The sequence below is a fragment of the Lissotriton helveticus genome, chromosome 2_1 (assembly GCF_964261635.1).
Source record: "Lissotriton helveticus chromosome 2_1, aLisHel1.1, whole genome shotgun sequence".
Classification (NCBI taxonomy): Eukaryota; Metazoa; Chordata; class Amphibia; order Caudata; family Salamandridae; genus Lissotriton; species Lissotriton helveticus.
Window position 1 is genome coordinate 1,556,490,090 of NC_136059.1, and position 26,545 is coordinate 1,556,516,634.

General features: G+C 43.3%; 1 protein-coding gene across 1 annotated transcript in view; it reads right to left on the bottom strand.

Moving 5' to 3' along the window:
* POLR1E (RNA polymerase I subunit E) overlaps window positions 1–26,545 on the bottom strand; it is a 241,850-nt gene that overhangs the window by 156,512 nt on the left and 58,793 nt on the right. Inside the window, exons 3-6 of the mRNA XM_078676521.1 lie at window positions 21,421–21,497; window positions 18,710–18,795; window positions 13,686–13,741; window positions 5,288–5,432 (exon numbers count right to left, since the gene is read on the bottom strand). Of these exons, the coding sequence (XP_078532647.1) occupies window positions 5,288–5,432; window positions 13,686–13,741; window positions 18,710–18,795; window positions 21,421–21,497 (364 nt within the window). The remainder of the gene's footprint in view (window positions 1–5,287; window positions 5,433–13,685; window positions 13,742–18,709; window positions 18,796–21,420; window positions 21,498–26,545) is intronic.

The following is a 26,545-nucleotide window of genomic DNA, read 5'->3' on the forward strand; positions in this document are numbered from 1 at the left end:
AACCGAACACAGACTCAGCACTTGACAATTGCACGTTTAACAGGTTATGAATTGACACTGTTCCAGCCACACATAGAAATCAGACGCTGCAACGTTTTAAATCCTGCTACATTGTTACCATCAGTTACTTCGAATTCTGCCACACATGACTGTGTGGAAGTAGTTAACATTATGACCAAGCCAAGACAAGATCTGACAGATATTCCGTTACCAGACCCCGACCTGACACTTTATGTGGATGGTTCATGTATGAGAACAAGTACTGGAGAACTAGTCGCCGCGTATGCAGGGACTACCGACACCGAAGTTATTGAAACACACCGTATTGACACCCTGTCCGCTCAAGCAGCAGAGCTAGTTGCTCTGACACAAGCCTGCCTACACGCCAAGAACTTGAAAGTTAATGTTTACACAGATTCACGTTACGCATTTGGAGTCGTACACGACTTCGGAGTGCTCTGGCAAGAGAGAGGTTTCATGACTTCTCATGGAACCAAGATTCAGCATGGTCTCCTTATTCAAGCTCTGTTAGATGCAATACATTTACCGACATCCATTGCTATCATGAAATGCAAAGCACACACGAGAGTTACTGACATTATTTCTCAAGGTAACAATCTAGCAGATCGCACAGCCAAGCTTACAGCACAGACTCCAGACATTCCAGTTAACATGACACACACTCCAGATCCGACTACATGTATGACAGTTAAAGACCCTACTCAAGATGTCATAGATATCCAGTTACATGCTACTCCTGAAGAAATCAAGAAATGGTCCGAACAAGGAGGGGTCCAGACAGATCAAGGATGGTTAACGAAGGGTAGAGCCACATGGTTTCTCCCCGACTCTATGGTTCAAGTCATTATCAATACCGCACATAGTCCAGCACATTTAGGAGAAAAAGCTATGTTAGACAGTATCCAGAATATTTGGTTCAACAAGCATTTACGAGCTGCAGCCAAGCAGAAAGTCCGTACCTGTATGATATGTTGTCAGTTTAATCCAGGTAAAAGTGTCCCGGTGGAACAAGGTGGATTCCAGCCTCCTGACCACCCTTTTGAAGTCCTCCAGATGGATTATATTCAGATGGAGCGATGTCGAGGTTTCAAGTATGTCCTTGTAGTTGTATGCGCCTTGTCCAGGTGGACAGAAGCATATCCAGTCCCAGATTACACAGCCGCGACCACTGCCAAGCAGTTGGTTCGTGAGTTCTTCCCCCGTTATGGACTCCCTAGAGTCGTATATTCTGACAACGGCCAGCCATTCTCCTCAGAGTTAATGAAGCATGTTTCCCTTTTGTTAGGATACCAGTGGAAGTTCCATTGTGTACGCCATCCTGAAGCAGCAGGTCTCGTAGAGAGACATAACCAGACCCTGAAAATTCGCATCGCCAAAGTTTGTAAAGAGAAAGGTGTGGACTGGCTAGTAGCTCTGCCAGTTGCCTTGTTCTATATGCGCATGGTCGCACATTCCAGATCAGGTCTGTCCCCGTATGAGGTCGTTTTCGGCCGCCCCCCTAACATGTGGGGTACTCCTAGACCCCGAAGTATTACCGATGTTTCATGTAATATGCTGACAGATTACCTAGCTTCCTTGATGTCTGCCCTCAACTCTTGTCGTTCACAGGTTGCCGCCGCATTTCCAGACAATACCGAGGTGGCACCGCATGAAATCGTTCCAGGATCCATGGTCCTTGTCCGGAATTTTGACCGCTCAAGTCCGCTGGAGCCACGCTGGAAGGAGCCCCGACAGGTCCTCCTCGCCACCCGTACAGCCGTGAAGTTGGAGGGTCGCAAAGGCTGGGTGCACCTTTCACATATAAAGAAGTTTTATGGACTGAAACCCGTCTCAAAGAACATTTCCCAGGATTTGAAGGATTGCCAAAATATTGTTCTCAAGGACTGTCCCGCAAAAGACATTGCTACAAACTCTCCCCTGTTAGAGAAAACTCCGCAGCAGGAGTATAAGTTGAAACTCCGGTCTAGTAAAATAAGTCAGCCAGTTTGATTGTCTAAGTCCTCCCCTAGGTGAAACGGTTAGACTGTTTCTGACATGTATAAAATAGACCCCCATAGTGAGAGAGTTAGTCAAAACTCAATCCGATGTATCATTTTTCTATGTTTCATATTATTTCTCAGCATTATGATTTCCTGCACCAGTTATGCATTTTACCTGTGTTTCCCAGTTTCTCATGTAAATACGTCTTCTAATGCTACAGTAGAGCACACGTTTAGTGATCTACCTCCTCATGAACTCTCTTACCGCCTCGCTATGCGAAATAATTCTTTTATCCGCATGCTACATTATTCACACCAAACCAGCAATGCCACTAATTGTTGGGTGTGTGGTCGACTCCCCCCTTTCCAGACACCGAAGGGAGTTCTGCCACTCTTTCCTTATCCTTTTTCACATAATGGTTCGTGTGGAGCATGGTCCACGTTAACGTCATCCTCAACAGATATGTCTTTTCTTAACAGTACGTGTTTTCCAGACAAGCAAGGTCTTCCCCACAGAACCGGGTTAGATCTAGAAAATGAAGTGTACAATTTAGGTAATTATTCTTCGAATTTCATGGTCCTGAATGTTCAGTCTGATTCCACTCCAGACTTACCTGCAATTTCAGTACTACCAGTCAAAGGCGAATTATGTGTCCGAAATAATGGTTCTACACACATAGGACATAGTGATTGTACTACTATTGTCAAGTATAGTGACAGTAGGAAATCTATTTTCAAAGCTTCACGTCATTCTTATTTTATTTGTGGTCAGACCGCATATGTTCGTCTGCCCCTCGATTGGGAGGGAACCTGTTACATTGCCTTCCTACTGCCACCAGTTTTCCTAGCCCCACCTGATTATCATAGAAACACACATCTAGTACACATTAGACATAGAAGGGAGTCCCCAATTGTCGATTATACTGAAACTGCCCTAGAACAGTATACAGATTTCAACAGAGGTTTCTTCTTCTTTATAGGACCTATCCAGAATAGTAAGCTAATCCGTAGGTTAACAAGAACCCTTGAGGCAGTAGTCAATGAGACTGCCTCTGCTCTAGGTAACTTAACTGAAGAGCAATCTGCTATGAGATTTGTCGTTTTACAGAATCGTCTCGTCCTTGACGTCATATTGGCCGATAGGGGCGGGGCCTGTAGAGTCATCGGATCTAGTTGCTGCATTTTCATTCCAAATAACGCGCCGTCTGTTTATTCAGCTATAACCAGACTCCATAAAATTGCCCATCTGTTACACCAAAATCCAGGCACCTGGACATGGTCCGGTTGGTTATGGAATATAATTTCCGCCTGGGGATGGAAAGTCTTGTCCTTTCTAGGTATTGCAGTAGCGATCATATTTAGCTGCTGCCTCTGTATACAATGTGGCCCTGCGATTTGCGGCATTTGTGCTACATCTTGTATTCCTAGTCCCAAGCCCCGTTCTAAAACACGTTCCCAGAAAATTCGAGACGAGCAAATGGTACTGTATGAAATGATAGATGGTATCATGAATATTGATGTTTCCTGATGGAAACGTAGTGACAAGGAGGGAATGTGGAAAAGTAAATTTTGCCATGTTCTGTGTCCCTACGAGTCCTCCATCATATGTTATCTGTGCATGATTAATATGCATATGTTATTCCCCATGTTCAATTAAAGACGCAATTATAGTTGTGTCCACCTTTAGTATGTCAGTTTCCAGTTCTCGTGAATACTACGAATATCAGGCCTATGTAAAGTTACGTTGCCACGTTTCTCAGTGTGCACGTTATTCCATTGTAAAGTCCCCGTTTCTAGGCCTCAAAAGGGCCTGGACACCAGATTCAGCTCCTGTCTTCTGAGTCCTCGCTGAGGAGCGATACAGCCCCCACCTGTATCCTCGACCCTTCACTTACTTCCTGCCTCGCAGTGCCCGGTTCAGCTTGGCTCTGCCTCTGAGTCTGCCAAGAGTATGTTATGATTCTAGCTATCAGTCCAGTCCTCCTTCTCTGCATTCCTAAAGCTACTGAATCACATTGATAGTTTCCGTCATTGTCTAGCCTTCACGTCTCCATGTAAGAGAAATACTGCATCCAATGGTCATTTAATATTCTTCATCACGCACTACATGTAGAATAATGCATGGTCCAGTCTTAGTGTCTGTTAGCCTTTCCCCTCCTGACTTCTAGTTTATATCAACATGTTCTCTAAACATCAGATACTAGATAGGGTTTAGGTACATGTCGCCCTGACTCTCCAGACTTCAGTCTCTGCTCCTAGCACAGAGTACGAAGCCCCCAGCTTCTCCTAGTAACACGTCATCGCCAGTTTGCGCGCACCATCAGGTTAGAGGTCCCGGCTCCTCAGGTAGCCCCCTCCACGGTTTCCGCCCCATTCATGACATATTCTGTTACGTTTGTATCACATGTCTGTGTATACGCCCTGTTACACCTCTTTTCACCCTTATCTTTCGCGACTGCTACGCGTCACGCCTATTGCTCCACCCACTGCTACGCCCATTGCAATGTAATGCTATGTGTTTGCGATATGTATATATGCCCATGTACTGTTATTAAAAAGTTATCCCTTGTCCCGATCCTGATCCTGGCAGCGCTGCCAGGGCCCTGCCATCCTATTCCTGTGCAGGCTGTCCTGTTCCTGTCCTTATGCTGTATTAAACCTGCAAAACTCCTACTACCTCGAATCTTGACTCTTATTTATTGAGCTATCTGTTATTCATTTATACATGCAAAAAGAGAGGTATTATTTATTTATTTACCACAAAGGGCGAGTTAAAAACACACAGGATACAATTTCAGTTTTTTAAAACAACGAGCAGATTCTCCCGGCTTCCGCCTCAGGAGTACTTCAAAGTCTCAGTTGTGTGCTTTTGGCATTAAAAGCGAAGATGGTGAAAAGCCTCAGTTTGTGAAACCATTATTGGGTTGGACACAGGAAGGAGAGCTAAGACACAATACTGCAGGAATGATTTTCAGCAGCAATCAAAAGCATCTGTTAAGTGCCCTTCCAAATGTTTTTAAACAAATAAAAGCTTTTACTGGAGTTACTGATCTACAATAGCAGCTGTTAAAGGAGCATTGGCGAGCAGCTCAACTAGGATCCTCCTTGAGTAATTAGCAGTTTCAAAATGATACCTTTTAGTGGTGCTGTTAGAAGGCAAAGAGACTCTGGTTATAGGAAATAACTAAACTAAATATATCACTGGAATGACATGAACAGGATGGAGATAGAAGGTTAGCATAACATGATACAGAAACCATTTCATACCACAGTGTAATGCTGCTTACCTTCGACGCCTTTTGTCTCAATAATGTTCTCAGCTGCTTTTGTTACAGCTTCACTTAAGGTCTCGCTTCCAACTTGATTCATTTTTCGTGCATTTAAGGCTCGTTTCTGTTTGTTGGTCCCGAAGGCTTCAATAAGAGAATCCACCTGCAAAGGAATAAATCACAGATGTCATACTTGAGCGGAGACTGGGCTGAAATTGTCAAAAAAGTGCAAATTACAGATTGTAAACACTTAATAACAGTTTTTTATTTCAAATGTTTTATTGAGTGACAAACGACTTGGTTCTGCTGGATATATCAGTCTGCAAAGAAAACTGGACTCCCTTGTAGCGTATAGAAGGCAGAACGTGCTGCAAATTAATTTGGAGAAAACTAAGGTGCTGATTTTTAGGAAAAAAGTGAATAACTTTAAATGGAACCTGAATGCCCGATGTGTGGAAGTAGTGAATTTTTATCAATATAAAGGGTTGTCCTTCAATAGGAGCTTAAAATGGGACACACATAAGGGGTACATCAAGCAAAGGCCTACGCTGCAAGCTGGCTGCTTGGTTAGATTTAATTTGAAGTACGGGGCTTTGCCCTTCCTCCCCTAATGAAGGTTTATGGAGGGAATATTCCAAACTCTGGGGCTGTATGGAGCAGAGGTACTTGCCCTTGACCCCTCTTGTGATTGGAACCTGTTGGACAGAGAAGGTCTCAGCAGCCTCTTGTCGCTGCCTCCAGAAACCACGGTTCAGGGTATAAGGAGAGAACTGACTCTGGTTTCCTAGAATTTGTTGGTGAACTCCGGTGTCTTGAGATTTTTCAACAAGCTATCTGTGGATAGCGATGCCCCAAAGGTGTCCAAATTGTGTTGGGTTAAAATCCTTGGTAGTGAAAGAAGTGGGATAACGGAAATAAGAAACAGGTTAAGGGATTACCAAAACAATGCACTCTCTTTTGGGTACAATAGAAAATTAGTCACCCTTTCCCATCAAACTAGTTTTGAGGGAATCTGTGGGAAAGGTTGCTATTTTTTGAGACCTGGCATATCCAAGGGAAAAGTCTTTGATTAGCTTCTCATTAAATACCCTTGGCCAAGACACGTCTTCCCCTATTTGGCCCAGATATAGTAATTTTTACTTTTTAATGTTGAGTTTCAAAGAGTGTAGTTTGTCATTTGCTACTTTATTCGTATGCGCTCTATAGCTATGTATGTTCCCCTGATCACTGCTTTAAATGCATCCCAGCGTAACTGTGTTTTATAATCTTCTTTAGGATTTTCTTTAAAGAAATTCTAAATTATTTCTTTATTAGTTTACAATGCATTGGGTCTTTCAGAATTTCTGGATTTAAACACCAGACTTTAACTTCCTTTTTTGTTAACTCTAATCAAATGGTTGCGTGGCTAGACACTGTAATGGGTTCAGTGGTTAAGTTGATAATCATGCGGACAAGATTATTAGACATCCCAAGGTAATGAATTCTAGGCTGGTTTTAATGGAGATGGGAGAAGAATGTGTTATCTTTTTTATCAGGGTGGTGTAACCTCCTTTCATCTTGAAGATATATTTTTCACATCTTTTTAGTAATTGTATGCAATAGTGTTAGGTGTGCTTTGACTGTGGATAAGCGATCTAACAATAAATGTAATTTAGATTAAAATCTCCCCCAAACATAATAATAGTGTCGTCGGGCAGATTAGGCAATAGTTTGTTAAGTGAGGTCCAGAACTTTGTATCATTGACATTAGAGACATAATACTAAGGGTCCGATTGGATCGGAGTCCGTCCAACATCGGTTCGGGAACTGGAACCGAACGGCCTCCTGCCGTCGGTTCCAGCCCCGCAAGTAGGATGCGACCGAACCCTGTTCACAAAGAAACAATATACTGTTATTTTAAGGAGCCAGCAGTTTCCCTTCCCAGCATGCACAGTAATGGCAGTTTGCCTCACAGCCTCAGTTATTTTTGAATGGCGGTAATGGACTTAAAAATGGCAATATATGGACAACCGGAGTGGAAGGACTGTTGCTTATGACTTCAGTGTAGATACCTATGATACTAAACTAGAAATACCAGTAAGTGACTTTTACTTCTGCATCATAGGATCCTCACTGATTGTCAAACATAGAATAGAGTAGGAAGCATATCCCTAACCTGCAGGTGTCAATACAAAGCTATAAACCATTTAAAAAAGTACCAGAGGTTGTCTAACCAGACTTCTGGCAAGTAAGAATCTCTCCAATTAAACAGATTCTTTAAAGTTACCTGACTTAGTAAGGAGCGGTACAAAAGGGGGTGGTGATGGACAGAGCATCTGAACCAATCAAACACTCACACCCAGTCAACAGATCTAGGTTTAATCCATCATCGTTCTTTAGCCCACTCTGCCACCCCAGTTCAGACATGGCCATATGCAAATCAGTCTGACCCTGTGCCTCATGGGAACAGTCCAGCCCGAACTGCCAAGCCATGCCTTCCCTGGACCGGAAACAAGCTTCCTAGGACCGGTTTCCGGCATTTCAGCCGTCTTCAGCCAGGCTTGCTTGAATCCAGTGGCAAAGTGAGCAAGGGACTCACGTCTGAGCAAACCCTGCCAACTTATGGCGTGGCCAGGCTTGCTTGAATCCAGTGGTAAAGTGAGCAAGGGACTCACGTCTGAGCATACCCTGCCAACTTATGGCATGGCTTGGCAGTTCGCTATGTTCGCCATAAGTTGGCAGGGTATGCTCAGACATGAGTCTCTTGCTCACTTTGCCACTGGATTCAAGCAAGCCTGGCTGAAGACGGCTGAAATGCCAGAAACCGGTCCTAATAAGCCTGTTTCTGATCCTGGGTAGGCATGGCTTGGCAGTTAGGGCTGGACTGTTTCCCATGAGGCACAGGGTCAGACTGATTTGCATATGGCCATGTCTGAACTGGGGTGGCAGAGTGGGCTAAAGAACGGTGATGGATTAAACCCAGATCTGTTGACTGGGTGTGAGTGTTTGATTGGTTCAGATGCTTCAAAATCTCCTCGACCTAACTGAAAGGCACTTGACCTCAAACTCTGAAAACTGAGCAAATGTGACAAGTTAACAAGATTTAAAAGCATTTTTATTGCTCATTTACTTAGTGAGAAATAAAGATGCCTTTAAATCTTGCTATCTTGTCATTTTCCTCTGCTTTCAGAGGCAGAGGTCAAGTGTCAGTTTGTATTCCTACTCGCCAGAAAGGGCGAGTAGGACCTAAAAATAGCTCGTCCTTAATCAATCTGACTCGCAAATGCGAGCGTCGAGTGAATTTTTCGAGCCCTGCATCACCACCCCCTTTTGTACTGCTTTGACTTAGTAAGGAGTCTGCTCGTGAATCCTCATCCAATGTTTAGAGAAAGTATGAACAGATTTCCATGTAGCTGCTTCAAAAAGGTTTGTTATTGGGACATTTTTTATCCAGGCAACAGATGCAGCCTTACTAAGCATAGAGTGAGATCCAGGTTTACCTGGAAGAGGCGTGATAGCCAATTGGTAACAGAGAGTAAAACATGAAATTATCCATTGAGCTATAGTTTGTGGTACCATTGCTTTTTTTCTGACCATCGATCGTGTACTGTGAAATTTTGTAGATGAGCTCCCCATCCTGTCAGAGAAGCATCTGTGACAACTGGCTGTTTCTGAAGGTCCGGAAAACAGGGGATTTCTTTCAGCAAGTTGCTTTTTCTTGCACAACCACATCAGAGGCAGTTTGCTTTGTGTGCCTTCCCAACAGTCTTTCAATTGGGACCATTGATCCTCAAGGAATTGTTGTAAAGGTCTCATTTGAACATGCACATTTGGGACAAGATAAATACATAATGCCATGGACCCGAGTAGAGATGAGAGATGTGGAGCTATTCGATATAACATTTGAAACGGCTGGCAGCTGGTAACAAAATTGTAGTCACTCTCTCCTCCGAAGGATACACTTCTTCTTTTACAGTATCCAGAGTGGTGTGTAGATAGTCGAAAAGCTGGCAAAGTGAAGAAATTGACTACTTGTGGTTGGTATGTAAGCCCAGTTTTGTTAAGAGTTTGGTTGTTATGTTGACACCTAACTGTGCTTGACGATAAGAAAGTGCCTTTATCAACCTATTATCTAGATGGGGGTAAATGCAAATCTTCTTTCTTCGGAGGGGAGGTGCAACCACATCCATGCATTTGGATAATGTTCCAGGTGTGAACTGGAGTCCAAAAGAAAGGACTTTGTACTGATAATGGTCTTTTCCCGCTGTAAATCTTAAGAATTCCAGTATTATTTTGCTATGGGTATGTGAAAATATGCATCTTAGAGATGCAAAGAACACATACTGTTCCCTTTCATTAATTGTGTATAAATCTGATGCAAGGCTAGAAACCTGAATTTCTGTTTCTTGATCCATTTGTATGCCTGTTGTAGGTTGACGGTTGGCCTGAATTCCATTTGTTTGCTTTTCTACGATACCAAAATATCTTGAACATATACCTTTTCCATTTTTGAATGAAAGAACTAGTCCTATTGCACGATTTTTGAGTAGAGATTGCATCTCATTTTTAAGTAATTGATGTTTTGGTGCTGGCTTCAGAGGTATTGAAGTTGGAGGATTTTTTAACTGGGTGGTATAACTGTTCTGGATGGTCTGCAATACCCATTTGTCAGTGGTTATTTACCACCACTCGGTTACGTGATATGATACACACCCTCCCACCAGAGTAGGAAACAGAACAGGGGGAGTCTGATTCTCACTGTTTCGATGTTGTTCGTTACCTGGAAGAATATTAGCACTGTGTCGGCTGTTTTTTCAGTTGACTTCTTCCTGAATTGCTCCTAGGATGGAACTACTGTTGTTGATGTTGCTGTTGATGATTCTGGGATTGAGGACAGAAGGGTCATTGAGGGCATTAAACCCTCTGTCTGTACTGAAATCTAAAGTCCCTGCAATGGTGGGAATGATAGCACTTCTTTTTTCTTCTAACCCCACTGCTTTCAGGGTTTCTGCCTCTTTCTTCAATCTCTCCATTTCTTTGTCATTGTGGGGCCCAAAAGGGACTTGCCCAGTGAAAGGGAGGTTCATGATTTTTAATTTAGCATCCGGTTTTAGCGAAGTTAATCTAAGCTAGGAGAGCCTCCGAAGCGAGATACCAGCGCAGAACTGTGTTATGGCCAGATCTGCTTCATCTATGGATGCACTGATAGATTGATTTGACACAGTTTGACCTTCATGGGCGACTTCCATGAAGTCTTGTCCTCGGTCTTTTGGAAGATTATCTGCAAAAGCACGGAGAGATTCCCATAGTGCTTGATCATATCTTGCTAAAAGAGCAGATGCACTAGAGTTTTTATAAGTCACAACTGCAGAATGACAAATGTTTCTTCCAACTGCCTCTAGTCTCTTACTCTCCTTTTCAGAAGGGACTGAGGTCTCTGGAGCCGAAGGCTGTTCCTTTCTTACAGTAGAGACTATTAAGGAATCGAATTTGGGATCTTGTCTCAGATAATTAGGATCTTGATCAGAGGCTTTGTATTTTTTGAGAAGCTGATGTGTTGCAGCTTTAATAGTAATTATTGTAAGGAACTTCTCCTCTGCTAATTCTGCAAATCCCAGTAACAGAGGTAAATTAGGTCATGGTGAAGGTCCTGGTTGCAGAGTCTCCATTATTATTATTATTATTATTATATTTAAGTTTATAAAGCGCTCAGCTACCGTAGGTTTCCCGGTGCTAAAACCAACAAAAAGAGAGGGGGAGTCAGGAGGGAAGAGTTACATGTTGAATAGCCAAGTTTTTACCTGTCTGCGAAATCTAAGGTAATTGGGTTCTGTTCGTAACTGAAGAGGGAGAGACTTCCAGAGCAGAGGGGCCAGGTGAAGGTCCTGGTTGCAGAGTCTCCATTATCACCAAAACTGCTGTTTGAAGTGTTTGCAGTTGTATGTTTAGTTTAGTGGCACCTCTGACTAATACATCCGAAAAACTAAGAATGGAATCTACAGGATATGATCTAGGAGATGACTCATCTAGAGATGTAGGCCTGTATGTAGGATAAGAGTTGGGGAATCACACGTAATTGGTGAATGGGAACAAGAGGGTGATGATCTTTTCCTTTTTCATAGAGTCAAATGCCTTGGAGGAGTTGGCTGCGGAGGTCTGTCAGTTTCTGGTGAAACTATGGCTTTTGATTTTGATCCCGGCTCCAGTGGTTGCGTTGAAGCACTTAATGGATAAGTAGGTTTAGAAGGCAAGTCTAGAGGAGGAATATGTTCCTAAACAAGATCCTCTTGTGGTATAATTAAAGCTGGTCTAGACAGATTGTTGTTTCTTCTTCTGGTTGACGACAATCATAAGGAACTGAAAAAATGGAGACCTCTGAATGTCTTGACTTCGATCTCCTTTATGTCGAGTGTCTTGATGGAGATCTCAACGTACGTATTAATGAAGTCGTTCTTCTTGACCTCTACCGATGACGTGTCGATGTCTATTATTCTGCCGCCAAAATTCTCGCCGTCAACTGCTGTGGTGTGGGAACTGGTATCGACGTTTATGGTGGATTCAACGGTACCTGTGGTGTTGTAATAGACATCAGCAAGCCAGATCAGACACATGCCTCGAGGTCGACCGGTGTTCTCAAGGGTGGTGAGAATGCCAAGAGTGATGGTGGCAATGTTTTTTATGCTTCCTCTCTTTAGATCTTTCTCTATGAGATTCTTTAGTGCGAGAGGTTTTGGATTCAGAAGAAGGAGTCCCTTCCCTGTCTTTTTTTTCTCTCTTTGCTCTTCTCTTATTTCTGGCGTAGGTTCTCAGGTTTTTCTCTAACTTGAATGCTATCACGGTCTTTTAGTGCTCTTTTTGAAAAAAATACACACTCTTTTACTGAGTGAGAGGCAGGAAGACAAACAACATAAATTGAATGTGGGTCTGATGAAGCCTTATTTCGCACACGTGAAGGGCAATTCATAAAAAGTGGAGGCATTTTCGCAAAAATAATCAGTGCTTTAGATGTAAAAATTAGTGAAAAATGTATAACCAATTCAAAGACGTCAAATGAAGTAAAAGAAAACAACTAACTTTTTACCACAAAAAGTAAATAAAACACTGGGTAAAGAAGCCCAGAGAGTGTTCTGAGATCCTCTCAGCATGAGCTAGAAAAAATTCACTGAAGCTGTGAGGCAAACTGCCAGTACAGTGCATGATGGGAAGGAAAGCTGCTGGCTCCTTACAGCAACAGTATATCGTTCACTTGCAGTCCTTGAACTCTTTACTCAACAGGCTCCTTTTTTCCTTCATTTTTCTCACTCTGTGTGCACCTAATAAACTCAACAATGTTTTTTGTCGGATGCTGTCATGTAGTCACATTCATTAATTAGAGCATTTTTATGGTCAAGAAAAATGAAGTAAAAGCAGGCCTGCCATGTTTTTTAATGGAGGTACCTTCAATTTTATGGTCATTGAAGTGACTACCTCTATTAAAAGATTGACTTTAAATAATTGAATATAAAGTGTTCTGGGATCCCTGCAAATGCACAGGAATATTCTGTGTTTAGGACAATCAATGAGGATCCTATGATGCAGAAACATAAGTTCCTTGAGAGCCACTGATTATAAAAAACAATCAAGTAGTAGACTAATGCACACCCATGAAAGTTGAATTAATCACTGGAAAGCTTAATGGGAATGAAGTCTTCTGCTTAAGCAGCCGTTTTCTCTCCCGCCACGCCACTCCCCTCCTAGTAATGTAATATTTATGAGCTTAAGATTCATGAATATCCCTCATACTACTATTACTACTTTCGCCTCCAGTCTCAACGTTTATCTAATCTAGATTCAGCTCCTTTGGTTTGTCTTCATATGTTCACTGTTTTGTCAACAACACTCTGAGGGGCTATTAAAGGCTGGAAGAGTGTACTTTCATGCAGACCATTTACACACATGAAGCAATCATCAGAGCCATTTTTTCTGTGAGCCAGTGCTTAGTATGTGGGGGAAATAAATTCCTTATGACTTCACTATGGTGCTGCTGAATCACAGAATGTTAAATACAATGCTGCATACTCATGGCGCTTTCTTCCCTCACTCTACACTGCCATTCTCTTTTCCACACTTTTGCAGGTTCCTTTTCATCACTGTTTTTTCCATTTGTCACTATTTTCTAATCATTTCTCTCCTACTTTTCAATTTTGTGCCTTTTGCCCTCATGTTCTGAGTCAAAGTTTAATGATGAAAATGATTTCCTGGTCCCCACCACCTACAACCACAGACACAAATTAAGCATGGTGCATAACACATTATCAAATTGAAAGCAGCAAAGCACATCACAACTAAGGCAGCCTACTACAACGTTCTTGAGTCAATAAGATTTGCTTACTGTCCAAAGGTTTTCTATTCACACAAAAAACGTATAAATTAGCAAAGTGAGCTTCAAGGTACTCACTTTATCTCTGTAGGATTTCTCCACTTTCTCCTCTGTTATTGTATTTGTTGATTCGCCTGAAAAATAAGAGGTAAAAGTACATCATCATTTGCAATATTTGCTCGAATACTGTATGAGCAGTGAAGGAAGTCGTGAAAACCTCTTATAGTCTTCCAGCATTTGTACTGCTGTGAGTGTCCTTGCCTCTTCCTCTATGCACAGACATTCTGGACTCTCCATGCCTAAGGCAGCATTGTATAAGTCAGTAGACATATACAATCACACTGTTCAAAATTGTGGTATATCAGACATGTGGGACCATGGTCTTTAATGGGAAGTCATCTAATAAAATCGGTTTATTTTGAAAACAAAGAGCTGAATTCGATTCCGGAGGTGCCCAAAGACAGTGTAACAGTCACATGTAAAAAAAACATAGTTAATCAATAAACAGTAGGCAGTACAATAGTCACATTTCCAGAAATTACCTGTTCCAGACATCAAAGGCCACCGAAGTCTACTCCTTCGGTTTACGACTGATACCATAACCAGTGGGGAAAGGTTATAATGGCAAAGTACCAAGAAGGGGCAGCACATACACAAAAACTAGTGTTAAATCTGGCTCTTTTTGCTGGTGGTCCGCACTGCATCTCTCACAATAACCGGATGGAGGACTCACAAAGTGCACAAGGCGACACGAGAAAACAATACATTAATAATTAATGCTTTTCTATTCCCTTACACATAACACACATAGTCGCCTAGACAGGGTCTTGATTGCGAATGCTGACCTTCATATGACGGTGGAGGTGACACACCAGGCCCGGTTCTTGTCGGATCACTCCCCAGTGAACTACGTGGTGGAGTGGGGGCCCCCCGCTGTTCGGCCCCGTACATGGCGGCTCCCTGTTGACGTCCTCCGTGATCAGGTAGGGAGGGAACATGTGGGGACAGCTACTGGAGATTATGTTGACCTCAATTGGGGGGCTGGGGGCATGTCCGTGGCCACTAAGTGGGAGACGTTGAAGGCGGTAGTGAGAGGCGCCTGCATGGGTCTTGCATATGGTGTCAGGAAGCAGCTCCTGACGGACCTCCAAGATGCGGAAGATACCCTGCTGCAGGCCCAGCGACTGGTGGGCCCTGGTGGGTCTCGAGGGGTGGAAGAACAGGTAGCCAGAGCACAGCTTCATGAAACACTGGACAGACTCGACAAATATACGTTGACCCAATATAGGCAGCATCTCCACAGGGAGGGAAATAAGACAGGGAGGCTACTGGCTTGGATTTTGAGGCGGGAACAGACCCCTGAGCGCATAGTGACCCTTCGGGACTCTCGCAGTGAGTTGGTGTACTCGGAGAAGGCCCTTCTGGGGGTCCTTCATTCCCATCTGCGGCACGTGTACACGGCGGACCCGGATATCACGGAGGCCTCTTACCTCCCCTATTTGCAGGGCCTGCCCTTCTCGACCCTTTCGGACTCGGACCGGGAGGAACTGGATATCGGCCTGACGCTGCTCGAGGTTCACGGGGCGGTGTCATGCCTGCTGCTAGCAAGGTCGCCGGGTATTGACGGGTTCCCCCCGGTTTTTTACCATGTGTTTCGGGATATGCTGGCATCGCTTCTCCTGCAGGTCTTCCTCGAGGCGTTCGAACGCGGGGAGCTCCCCCCCCCAAGCATGGATCAGGGTGAGATCTGCATGATCCTCAAACACGGGGGAGAGAGGCACGACCCTTCCTCCTACCGACCGATCACTATGATTAACACGGATATCAAGGTCCGTACTAAATTATTGGCCATTCGACTAGCCCCCCATATGACGCATTTGGTCCACCAGGACCAATGTGGTTTCATCCCCGGCCGTAATATAGCCATGAATTTGCGGCGGTTGAACCACATCCAGCATGAGGTACAAGGCATGGAGGAACAGATGGTCTTGGTCTCCATAGATTTGGCCAAGGTGTTTGACACTGTGTACTGGGGCTACCTCCGGGCGGTGCTTCGCCTATTGGGCTTTGGACCGCACTTTGGACCGCACTTCTCCCGCTGGGTGCAGATCCTCTATACCTCCCCGACCGCTCTTGTCCGTCTGGGAGGCGCTAGGTCGGAGGAGTGGAAGTTGGGCAGGGGCACGCGACAGGGGTGCCCTCTGTCCCCTCTACTCTTTGCTCTTGCTATAGAGCCGTTTGCTGTCAGAGTACGCACGGAGTTGCGACAACGGGGCATTCAGGTGGGGGATACGTGTAATGTCATCTCCTTATATGCGGACAACACATTATTTTACCTGAGAGCACCCAGGGAGGCGCTCCCGCAGTTGCTACACCTTCTGGATCGTTTCGGGGAGGTGTCCGGCCTGTGCCAAAACCGCAGTAAGTCGCTGATCTTTCCTTGTCGGGCTTCGACGCGGTGCCCTTAGAGGCCCTGCCGGAACTTGGGCTCCGCTGGGAGCAGACTAGCTTCCGATATTTGGGCATTCACGTCACCTCGCAGGAGACGCAGTCCCTCACCCGAAATGCGGATAGGGTGCTTGAGTCTCTCCGGTTTTCCGTCACATTCTGGAATACCCTGCCACTGTCCCTCATGGGGCGTCTGGCAATCGCAAAAATGGTGATGCTCCAGAGGACATTCTATGTCCTCCAAAACTCGATGTGTCCCCTACCGCCTAGGGTCTTTAGGACTCTCAACACATTGCACACGTCCCTGCTCTGGACGTCGTAGTAGAGTTGCCTTGAGTACAGTGGTGCGCTCTTGTGAGGAGGGGGGTTTGGAGGCTCCGCGGTTTGATCTTTATTATTACGCCGCGCAGCTCCTCCCGGCCGCGCAGTGGTTCGCGGATGTGGAGGTCTGGAAGACTCAGTTGCTAGCAGGTAGGGCCACAGTGCAGGAGCTCCGGATAGCTCTGATGCAGGGCTCTGGGGCTAGTCCCGGCCTCCCCTATGTGGTCAGACATACGGCTGTGGTGTGGCAACGCTTTGTGGAGCGGATCCTCCGCACTGCGCCCTTTCATAGGGAATAGCCGGTCTGGATATTGGCACCCATAATCCAATTGGAGCACCACTTATCTTTCCGTAAATGGAGAGATGGAGGATGTGAGGTCCTCGCGGATCTATACCCCTCGGAGGTCTTTCTCTCCTACGAACAGGCGGAGGAGTCATTTGGCTTGAGTGGTGGACATTATTTGCATTACCAGGGCCTGCGTTCCATGGTCCGTTCGGTCTGGCCGCAGTGCCCGGAGATTCCCCCGATGACCCACACTTTACATATTTTGTTGTCCTGTGGAAAAGGCCGGAGGCTGATCGCCTTGCTCTACGCTGCAATGAAACGCGACTCGGTTCCCCCGGTGCCACCTTCCTGGGCGGCTCGAGAGGCGGACTTGGGAGTCCCTCTGGATCAAGGACAGCGCAGGCGTGTGGGGGTGTTAACGCGCCTGGTGTCTTGCAATGCCCGCTTTAAGCTTATTCACTTTAACTTTTTACACCGCACATACCTCACCCCGCTCTCACTTAGTCGCTTTTCCGACAATAGCAGAGACAATTGCCCCAGGTGTGGCGTGAGGGGAGTCGGGTTCCTGCATCTGGCCTGGGAGTGTACTCTGGTTGCAAATTTCTGGGCGGACGTGGTGGTCCGTATTCGGACCACTACTGGTCTCCGTATTGCGCTCTCCCCCTTGCACTGCATGTTAGGGCTGATACCCAGGCCCAAGGGGCGGAAGCTCCTGTTAAATTGTTACAATTAATGCTGGTCCTGGCCAGGTGGAGGGTTGCCAATACGTGGATGGGACAAAGGGCCCCTGACGTGGATGTGTGGCTTAGAGATGTGAGGGAATGGACACTTGCGGAGGAAACGCATAAGCAGCTCTCTAGGAAGGATGAGAAGTTACAGGATGACTTGCTGGCTTGGCGGGTTATGTGTGCGGAGGGTCTGAGCACAGAGGGTCACTCGCCACATAGTGACTCGGAGGGGACTGGTGCCGAATTATTTTCAGCACCCGAGCGGGGTCCGGGGGGAGGGGGGGGGAGGACAACTGAGGGGGGTATTCTGGGGTGTATACCCGATGTGGGGCCTGGCCTGAATCTCACTCACAATGTCTTTGTTAATTGCCTTATGTGATGCTGACCCGTGACTTTTTGTTTTATCCCTCTTATGATTCAGAGACTGTCCTAATCCGAAATGTGCCGTAATGATTCAGTCGCCCTGTAAGCAACTGTTGTTCTTTAAGATGCCTGGGGGGGTGGGGGGACTTGTTTTTGTATTCTATGAAACTGAAAAAAAATAAAGTTTAAAAAAATAAATAAAATGAATGCTTTTTTCGAAAATGTTCAGGTCGCACTACCTTCTATATTATCCTTGCAACCTCTGAGGTTACCAGATTCAACAGTCTTACTTCATCATCTTGCTAACATTCTGTATATCACTTCTTAAATACATCCCTAACCACATCATTTCATAAAAGCCGACCAGAGATTTGCACACTTATAGATTCAGTCATCCTACTTCCAAATCGTTGCAAATAACCTGCACGAGCAGTCAAAAATGAGAATGAAGGCTGTGATAGTGGTCAAGAACTTTGCCTGTATCAGGAGAGATGGTTGGCTTTTTTGTGCTCTACATAGAACTATTTTTCATTACAGCCACTGTCAAGTGAAGTAGTATCAACAGATTGACAGACACTGCAATAGGAGTCTCCTTAGATGCAAAGAAACTCAGTAGGCCCATTTCAATTGTCAGGGGTATAGCAAAGGCCTACAGGATTCAGATACTGTTACCAGGCACATGGACACAAACAGTTTGAAAGCAATGTATACTTTTAATTCTTCAACATAGAACAAGCCACATATAATATTTACCATGTTACAAGCAGCACTAAAAGCAAGCTTTTCATATGCAAAGCATACATTTCTTCTCCAGCATTTGTATTTTTACAGTCAAAATAAATCTACACTACCCCTGTATCTACTAGTCCTCGCCTGGATCATTTCGTATTACTTAAATGTAAAGATCAACCTTTCTTTTCAGGGACAGAGTATAATAAATCTTCTCAATCCCCTACCTGGAAAAAACGGCTGCATGTTAAACTGTTCCGCATCGAACACTTCCATTTCTCCAGAGTCCTTATTTAGCACCCCAACAAAGTACCTAAGAAAATCAGAACAGTTAGAGATCATTATGATCTGTTACACTATCTAGCACAAACACATGAGACGCGATGAGAAACTAGAAGATGACGTACATGCCTGGAGGGCAATGGCGGCCGAGTTGGTAAAAGGGGGTACAGACTGAGCAGAAAACTAGGTAATGGGGGGAGCGTGCAATCAGGACGGAGGCCAGATAATAAGGAAGGGATGAGAGACACAGGGAGCACGTTTCTAGTGGAAGGGGTAAAAGAAGCAGAGGGGTTAGGCCCATCAGGGTATGCCAAAAGGGATTATACACCAGACATGGTTGGATGGTTGGGGTGGCGTTCTGTTGGGGGAAGGGGGGGTGAGAGGGGAGGTAGGGTAGTTGATCCGTAGCGCAGTATCCTGGTGGCGTGGGCCATGGCAGGGATCCATAGGATTGTTCACGATTGAGGCATTATAGGGAAGGTGCAGGGGCAGAGGGCACCCGAATAAATTGTATATTACTGCTGTTGTACTTGGGCTATGGCCTACGGCAATCCGAAGGTGAACACTCAGTATGATATACCAATGTTTTGGCGCATGCAGACATCAGTACAGTTTGTATGTTTAAAAGGTCAATAACGATATATATATAAAAAGTTGTATGTATACCTAAATAAATAAATCCACTTTCGACCTGGAAGGAAAACACGGAGTCGTCAAATCCCACGAACAGAGGACCAAAGGCACGGGAAGTCCATATCAACAGTTATTCAAAGATTTTCGTAATAGGCTCTAAATATCACAGAGTAACAGCACTCCCAGCGATAGCACAATAGATCGGAAAAGGTTTACTCTGAGCCCAGGATTAAGAGGATATACAAAGTATAAAGAAAATATTGCAGTATTCTCCAGACAAAATTGCAGAATAATCAAGGGGAGCATAACAAAGTTCATCAAACCCGGAAGGAGAGAGAGAGAGAAGCCATAAAGTGAGACAGATTACACGAAAGGAAAGGGGGGGGGGAGAAGGCAGCCGTGGGGTGGAATCAATGGGAGAGGAAGCGAGAAAAGATGCCATTATTCTTCTTGATTCCGGTCTACAAAATTGAAGTCTTTTTGTCACACAGAACAGAAGAAATTTAAGAATAGAGTAATTGATCAACTTAGATTTCAGACTGATGAGCCACACATTTTAAGTCGCATCGCATTTTGTTGAAAACTTTACAATCAGCTGTTTGGTAACATAGCTGTTAGGAAAACGCGAATCAGTCAAGTCGTCTAGGTTACCAATTTAACAGGGCTCCTCTTTTGTAGTTGAATCCTAGGTTACAATAATTGCCTACTCTTATGGACACTTCTACCCTCATTGTCACTGGGAGTTTTAATTTTGGTTCCATCGAATCCTTATGCAGAAAGTTTTAAAGTGGAGGAATGGAAACGAAAATCACAGGGGGGAACTGAGTGAAGAAACAAGTATAAGAAACACGGTCAACAAAGAAACAGCCACACTAAATGAGTCTCATTCCTGAAACTTTCCATTGCATGAAAGAAGACTTGCCCAATTTATTCATATATACCTAGAATGTGATTGAGAAATTATGAGATAACAACAAACACTTAGATTCATTGAGTACCTTTGATCCACCCCTTATGTGTACTTTGGCTGCATTGTTCGATGATTCGTTACAGCTGTATGTCCTGAACAAGGTAGATGTGACTGGCCAGTTTCCTCTGAAATGCTGCGTCAATATCTTGTTTTAGTTTCAATATATTATTTACATTTTGACTACTCATACCCTCACTTCCCACCCCGGGCGACCCCGCCCCACCCACCCCTCTCCCAGGGTTGACAGTCAACATCACCCTGTCAGTGTCATGATAGCAGTGAACAACACTCCCAAACCTCAGACTTCAATGTCCTTTTTCCAATTATGGCCTCACCTACAGACTTATCATTGGAAAAACGATCATGTCCAATTATAAATATATAGATGTTAAATGGCTGGGGGCGTATTGCAGGGATGAGGCTTTGATAAAATTAATGGAAAGTCTGGATTTTTGTGGTCGTATTTTTCAGATTTACTATTAGAATGTTTGAAGTTTTTGTTAAAAGGAAATTTGTAAGCTATACATAAATAACGGTCATTTGTTGTGAGAATAAGTATGTATTCTGATCTCTTTTTCATGGCCAGAGCAAGGCATTGATAAATAATTATTGAATGCACAATAAGCATAAAGTCAGATGAAATGATAAAGTATACGATATTCTGTGTATGAATTACATCAGCATGGGGAAATGTGGATATTAGTGCTAAAGGCATAAATACATTCAACAACTGCACTTGCCCCTCAAAGAAGGGTCATGATAATGCATGTCTCTGGGGCACGCACAGCCATTGCTAGATTATACACATGAGCCCACTGGACATCAAAAAGGGGTTGGAAGGAAGCAAATGCATGCAGGTTAGGACCAAAAGAGCAGGTGGTTGGAGGCCACTGTAGTGGTTCATACAGGCTTAGATACAACAAGCGAGGACAAGGCAAGATGCTCTGGAAATAGAAACTCTTCTCCACATTTACCAGCTAAAAGCACACCATGCCCATGGAAGTTGACAACATTCCCTTGCATTTGACATCCATAGTAATCAAGTAGTTTTACCTGCTCAGAGAATTGCATTTCAGTGCTCCGGTGCCAAAATTACTTCCCACATAGGAGAGGCGGTCCGTTTCTGTTACCTGAAAGAAAGAATTGCTAGCTAAATAATAACTCTTAGTTTTTGTTCAGCAGGCCCTCTTTGAACTAGGATAATGAATCAAAGTATCATCCCAAAAGCAATGTTGTAGTTTTATTTACAAACATAAAACTGCAGAATATTGTTGTAAACTGCGTGGCAACATGAATGATGAGAGCAAATGTTGTGTGAGATACATGAAAATTAAAGCCTGATTTTTAAAGAGTAAAAAACATATCAAGCATGTTGCAGAGATGATACTTTTAGGAGGCTACATTGCGTTTGTGAAGCGAGCTTTTAGGAACACCTAGTTCCTTTGAGCCTCTGCCCGAGGACAAATACACCCACCTGACGCTACTTGTAACTTGGATCACGAGAGTGCCCGCATTCAAGCCGAGCCGAACAACGGGCAGGTTGCACACTTTCCGCAGAGATCCAGAATCCTAAGTACTTCTACGAGCTTCCATTCCTTTTCTTCCCCTTACAGTTTGCCAGCACCTCGGGCACCGTGTAGTATTTCTTGCTCTGGTTTCCCTAGGCGGGAGGACGCTTTGCGCAGCTCCTCTTCGGCTCATTGGAACCCTTCCCCTTGACTCTAGCTGTAAGAAACTATGGAGTTTACCTCTGAATTACCCCGCATAGCGCATGAGAGTTTAAGCACAATGTTGATGATTCTTCCGGAACCCACCACACAGGTGTATATGTATGTAGACTTTATGGCTATTTCGGCACTTCGCCATAGCCATTAACATCACAGTGGCATGTATTGTAAGTACAAATGAGCGGAACCACACGAACCGTGTAAGAACCGAAGTAAAGGGGCCAGTAGCACTGGGAGGTTACAAATGACGACACAGCGGTACTAAGGAGGGACTAACATGCCTATTAAGGCATCAGACGCCAGGATTTAGGAAGGACAAAGACACCATTTAGGGATGTGGCATTCATATAGCCCGACGCCCAGGACATATTGTTTGGGGTCAAGGGCAACAAGTTTTCATGTTCCTTGGGACAAGTAGGCCCAACCCCCTGCAGCCCAAACCCTTACGCTGTCAGTCTGAAGTACCACATTATGGATCAGGGAAGGGCACTGTCTGCAGTTAAGGTAATATTTTTGTCCATATGTTAATGCTGTTCAAATAAGTATTTATGGTTCATTAATTGAAAGACTTTATTATTAGGGGGATAAATATAGACACAATCGATTCTATATTAAATTAGACATGCCCAGCCGGACAGAGGTCTCAATCTTTACTTAAAGAAAGATGCAGGGAAAAGGATTCCTTCAACAATGCACTGTAGTGGGGCACAAGCCTGTACCCGAACACATACAGATCAATACAGTGAAAGGAAAGAGGAACAAAAGGAACAAAACAGGGCTTTTTAGGCAAAAGCTGCAGTTTTATGTAGTTTTACAAATGCACAGAAAATTCAAACGGGCACCTTCACATATACATAACATATAATTTACGTTTTTGCATAAGGTGCACAAAAGGTCGACGGCGTTTCGGTCCCACTAATTAATCATGGGGACCATCATCATGATTTTTTTGTTTAGTCTGGCCCACATAAATCAAGTTACAGGGACAAAAGATGGCATAAACAATGTTACAACTGTTACAGTTAGTGAATGTTTTTAACTCGTTTTTCACATCTTTAAACACAAATTCCTAGCTATCAATAGAAAGGTCACAGACAACACAAGCACCACATTTAGAATGGCCTTTCAGAGGTGGTAATGCCCAGTGGTCTTTAAGTGTGGTATTGACAGTGGTGGTGGAGGGGAGAGCTGCCCTCACTAGCTGGTCTTTCAGGTTTTTGCTCTTTTTGAATGCAAACAGATTCACTTTCGCGATAGATACCACACCACCGCTCTCCCGAACAGAGCACCATAGCCACCAGACGGTTGCTTGTCACACATGATTACACTATGTTAAGTGAGTGCATGTAACTAAATGTATCTATGCCTTTCTCCCTTCTTCCCCCTCCTAGGCAATAGAGGTTTTCAACTAATAGGCATTAACTAATGTCCTGATGATGGTCCCCATGATTAATTAGTGGGACCGAAACGCCGTCAACCTTTTGTGCACCTTATGCAAAAACGTAAATTATAAGTTATGTATATGTGAAGGTGCCCGCTTGAATTTTCTGTGCATTTGTAAAACTACAGAAAACTGCAGCTTTTGCCTAAAAAGCCTTGTTTTGTGCCTTTTGTTCCTCTTTCCTTTCACTGTATTGATCTGTATGTGTTCGGGTACAGGCTTGTGCCCCACTACGGTGAATTGTTGAAGGAATCCTTTTCCTGCATCTTTCTTTAAGTAAAGATTGAGACTTCTGTCCGGCTGGACATGTCTCATTTAATATAGAATCGATTGTGTCTATATTTATTGCTTTTGAACAATTATTGCGCATGGGACCACTGTTGTTTTGATAAATTATGCTCCCCGAGGTCCTGTGCTGACTCGTTTGGGGTCCCCTTGTTGACTTTAATATATTTTATTATTAGGGGGAGCGCTCTAAGTAAATTTTGTAAGCTCTGACTACAGTACTGACAGAGGTTCCAGTGTAAAAATGTGTACACACCTTTTCAAAGTTTAGCAATATGATGCTATGTATAATGCTCCCAGAATGCGCTCTGATTTGATGAAAATATTTGGGAAGCTCAAAAGCAAGCTTGATGATTCTTTGCTTTCAAAATCAAATGTTCATAAAAAATGAAAGCATGAAAAACATGTGAGCTAAACTACTGTAAAATTTCAGGTACCATTTCTTTGCAGCATCATTTAGTAACGTGTTGATGCATGCTAGTATTTCCCAGAAATATTCATAATGGAAAATCAGTGTAACCAGTTTCAATAGGATTATTGGAAACAACAATAAACAAGCATTGGCAAAGCGAGTAGGTCTGAAATTGGTGGTCAGTTTTTTAGGTTTGTCAATGTGTGACTGGTTTTGGCATGGTTTTTGTAAAACCTTATTTGTGTGGGCGCTGCTGGGCCCTCACCATTATAACAAAGATTGGCAAAAGCAAAAATAGTTTTGGGTTTTAAAAAAGCATACACTGCCACAGTAGTTACTGGCACTGAACTGGCTACTTTGTGTGCAGATATGCTCCTTGTGAAAGAGCAGAATGCTGTCACTCACAGTAAAGCCAGCCAATACAGAGAGAGGGAGAGAGAGAGAATCTTAATAAACACAAAAGGTCATGGTCAACGCCAGACCAAATTAGGGGCTCAATTATTAAAGAAAGTCTCAAAAGTGCCACCATGGTATAAGTCCTTGCCTTAAGTGCAGCTATACGGCTTTCATGAATTCCCAAGAATTTACTGAAGTAGGACAAGAAATAGTACTTCTAGAAAATATTTTTGGACTGCATTTTAGCATGAGCAAATATGCATGTGTAGATTTGCTCATGCAAAAATCTGAGAGTTTGAAAGTTCACTTTCCCATCCAAACACTTGTTTTCCAACTCTGGAAGATGTTTTACGTCTGCCATCATCAGGAGTAAATTTCCAACTTTTCTCAGTAGGGGAAAAGATTAGAGAAGAGTTTCTGAAAACCCTTAAAACATACAAGTTAGTAGGTTTGCACAGACTCAAAAGGGCATTCAAACCCTGGAATTATTGCTTACCACTGACTTCAACCCCAGTATGTAGATCTGCGGAAACGTGGCTACATAATGGGATTGCAAGTATTCAAACACTACTATGGTATGAGCTCCTGGTATAATCAGAGAGGCTATATTAGAGCTCTTATATAATGAGATTGTGCCATAATTTGTTGCTGCACTAGATGGCATCAAAGGGGCAAGTGGATTTTGTTACAGCACAAGCAGATTTATGAAGCAACCTGCCCCACGGACAAGTAGATATTATATTAAATTCCACACCCCTGAGTCGATTCAATGAAAAATATGGGCAGGGCTTCTCTTCCGTACTACAACAGATCGCCAGAGCAGTGCTTGTGCGCTGGCTCAGGCTCGACCTAAAAACAAAGGTTACAGGGACGTTATAGTTAGGAAACAGAATTTGAAAATCCTTAGAAATACACTTAAAAAACAAAAGGTTACAGGGCTGTATAAATGGGAAATATAAATGGGAAATAGAATTAATAAAAACTTTAGAAATTCACTGGAAAAAAAAAAAGGTTACAGGGTTGTTATAGTTAGGCTAAGATTTCACTTATCCAAAAAAAGTAAAATTTCAGCAGTTATAGTTACCTGAGCTAACTATAACTTACACACCCACAATGCACCCAGGCCTCGAAAAATCATTAAAATGTTACTAGACCTGCAGGTATAGTGACTTAAAAAATTTACTCAACCTATTTGTAATGGTCTTGACCCATAAACTGGTTTCAAATGATGAGAATTTAATTATTTGAGCTGCCATTTTCTACATGATCTCTTATGAGAGCACCTTCAAATGTGCGAGTTCAGCATATCTGCTGTAAAAAAAACTATTTTGATTTAAGACTAAACCTTTTTCTATATATAATACAAATCTAGCCACATATAGGATATACATGACCCCTGACTTGCCTCTTAGTTTATTAACAGCATTGTCATCAGGGCGGGTGCAGGAATGGTTCTCAAATCATGTTTAAAAACTATCATTTTTAATAAATACAAAACTAAAGCAAGGAAGTGGTAGCACACTGTCATTTTTAATTAGCCGATTTTACATCGAAATGGCCACAAACTTTCCCACTGACATGTGGCTTTACTGATCAAACTATATAGGGAACAAACAATAATGTTTGGAAATGGAGTTTCTGCCAATGTGTCATTTGCACATAACCAAGTAAGGTGTTCTGTTTTCTCTTTATTAGCATCACACTTTTTAATTTAACAAAGGTGCTTTATGTAATTCCTGATATATTTTGAAATATTTGTAATATTAATTTACAGGTTATTTAAATGTTATGTGTTAGAGAAAATAACTGACATCTTCAGACAGCTGACATGACAAAAATCTCTAACTCTAGTAAAAAAGAGAAAAATAAACCTCATTTCCCAATCAGCAATTAGTTAAAAGACAAACTGACATTTGA